Source organism: Perkinsus marinus (genome assembly GCF_000006405.1).
Source record: "Perkinsus marinus ATCC 50983 genomic scaffold scf_1104296964226, whole genome shotgun sequence".
Lineage (NCBI taxonomy): Eukaryota > Perkinsozoa > Perkinsida > Perkinsidae > Perkinsus > Perkinsus marinus.
The window spans coordinates 110,775-113,126 of NW_003204753.1; the positions used below are offsets into that span (position 1 = coordinate 110,775).

The 2,352-nt window shown below is 48.3% G+C and overlaps 2 protein-coding genes across 2 annotated transcripts in view; both read left to right on the plus strand.

Annotated features, from left to right (window-relative positions):
- The window catches only part of Pmar_PMAR003241 (hypothetical protein), a gene marked incomplete at both ends in the record, with an annotated part of 2,122 nt that extends 1,417 nt beyond the window's left edge, over positions 1 to 705 (plus strand). The window contains 4 exons of the mRNA XM_002770906.1: positions 147 to 279; positions 331 to 434; positions 485 to 612; positions 648 to 705. Of these exons, the coding sequence (XP_002770952.1) occupies positions 147 to 279; positions 331 to 434; positions 485 to 612; positions 648 to 705 (423 nt within the window). The remainder of the gene's footprint in view (positions 1 to 146; positions 280 to 330; positions 435 to 484; positions 613 to 647) is intronic.
- A 267-nt stretch (positions 706 to 972) lies between these two features.
- Pmar_PMAR003242 (transcription factor MYB21, putative) lies at positions 973 to 1,906 on the plus strand (the record flags this gene model as incomplete). Its single annotated transcript, XM_002770907.1, has 5 exons — positions 973 to 1,115; positions 1,249 to 1,338; positions 1,380 to 1,512; positions 1,559 to 1,689; positions 1,809 to 1,906. Coding segments are annotated over 5 exons (595 nt in total), but the record flags the coding sequence as incomplete, so codon positions are not given.
- Positions 1,907 to 2,352: the final 446 nt, after the last annotated feature.

The following is a 2,352-nucleotide window of genomic DNA, read 5'->3' on the forward strand; positions in this document are numbered from 1 at the left end:
ATGGTTTACGTATGATCCGTTGTATAGAATGGCGCACGTGGGGAGAGAGGCTCCGAGTACATCTTCATTTCAATCAGTAGAAGCTGATGGCGAGATTCATGCTCCACGGCCGACATTGTAGTCTGAACAACTACTATCGCAATTAGCTTTCTGAGGACTCTCTTCTAAGCTGGCAACTACGGCAAACTTTCCTAACAGCAGCCATCCCCTTTGTTGGTTTCGGTTTCTTGGACAACAGTATCATGCTGGTCGCAGGTGACTTCATAGATGCAAAGCTAGGTGATAAGCAAGTGGTTATCCTTCGTAGTATCTTCTATTGGGTACCTGTAGGTGCCGCACTTGGTATTACTACTCTGGCAGCTGCAGCTTTGGGTAATTCCATCGGGGATGTATCAGGGATATGGCTGGGGAGCACAGTCGAAGCTTTCACTCATGTATTACCTATATATGTACTCTCTCACTGATACACATCTCTCTATTGCAGAGAATGGGTCTTCCTGACCCTAATTTAACCAAGGCACAACGTATGTTGCATTCTGTAGCTCTCACGAAGACAGCTGGGAATGTTGTCGGGGTACTCATCGGTTGTTTTCTGGGTGAGACCAGTGACCAGTGGGTAGTCTCTTTGATGAACCTTGTTATCACAGGAATGTTCCCTCTGATGTGGCCGGAAGATTATCGTCTGTGGCGTTCACCAGAGCATAACCATGCTCCGCCCAATAAGGACGAGGAAGATTGACGGTAGATGTGGAGGTGGATGCTGCATATTTACTCATCTATATGATCACGATGAGTTACTCGTCTTGTGTCGTAGTACTTTGCTAATCGAGGGAGGGAAGTCGTGTCAGCACCATCCTTGTGCAACACGTGTCAGCTGTCCATTCGTGCTCATCCTATCTGGTCGCTATGAGTGGCTTCCTTTATGCTGCGTTTCGGGATGCTGATGTGATATGATAGTTTTCGGTTGTTTTTATGAACTGCAAAGATTTTGTTGACCCCACTCAAGCGTTACCAACCACTGCTGCATTGGACCAGGCCCTCGATGAGGCTATCTCAAACATACTCTCATCATCCTCCTCCTCTTCAACGACAGACCATGATGCAACAAATACTTCGTGGTCTACATTCCTCGCTACCGCGGGTGACTACGATCTAAGTATCACCGTTAGAGTGATCGGCATCTGCTTCAGTTTTGCAAGATCCTCCGAGTAGCTCCCCTCAACCCTCGTCCGATTCTGTCCTTCCCAGTGGGGCTCAAGCTGATGTTGCCAAGTCTGGAGGAGTACTGGCGAATAGCGAGAGGCGGCAGTGGCTCGAGGAAGAGGATGAACTTATCAGGTGGGAGCTGATGGCATGTTACTGGAATCTCTCAATGTCAGACAAGCTGTGGCTTCAAATGGAACGAAGAATTGGACTCTCATCGCTGAGGCACTAACCAGACTTCATAGGAATACTATCACTAGGACCGCAAAGCAGTGCAGGGAGCGTTGGCATAACCATCTTGATCCAAAGGTAGGCTGGACAATGTTTTGTTTCTCATTTGTTGGCCTCCTATTAGGTCGATAAGAGGCCCTGGACCGAGGAAGAACATCGTATCATCTTTGAAGCCCACAATCGCTTTGGTAACCGATGGGCAGAAATAGCTAAGCTCCTACCTGGACGCACAGACAATGCGATAAAGAATCTGTGGTGAGAATCAAGTCGGTTGATAGGTCATTCGTGTTTTCAGAAAACAGACCGTATCATTTATGGAGTTACGCTCACTGTTATCGATTGAGTGGCTTCATAGTTGATGTCTCTACTCTTAGGTACTCAACGATTCGTCGAAATAAGAGGAAGTCCCAAGGGTACCAGAGAAGGGCGTCGATCAATTCAGAGTCATCGATGACGAGGAAGGGCGAGATGAGTAGTGCTTTGTTGTGGGAGCAACTTCTCTGTGGGGCCGCTCGGATATCAACATTCTTTTGCTGCTCTCGTATGCACAGGTCCATCACCCAGTCCGACGCCATTTCCAACTGGTCAACTAACAGCTGATGAACATCGTGCTACCGATATCACACGAACCAACATAACTCCACCACGCAAGGGCATACAGGAGGCCGAGATGCTTTGTCTACTACCAAAAGGTGGAGATCCGACCGAGTGCGAGCTACAGCTGTATTGCACTCATCTATATATTTTTGCGCAGTCCCTCCTTGCACAGAGATCCGACTACATTGGATGGTACTCCTGGTATGTCCTGCATGGAAGGAGAGAGCCCTTGGGCCCCTCCATCACATAATGCGGAGATAGCCCCCGGCAAAAGGAGACGAATAGGGACAGCCGATGGGATTACGGATTGTATGTGATCTG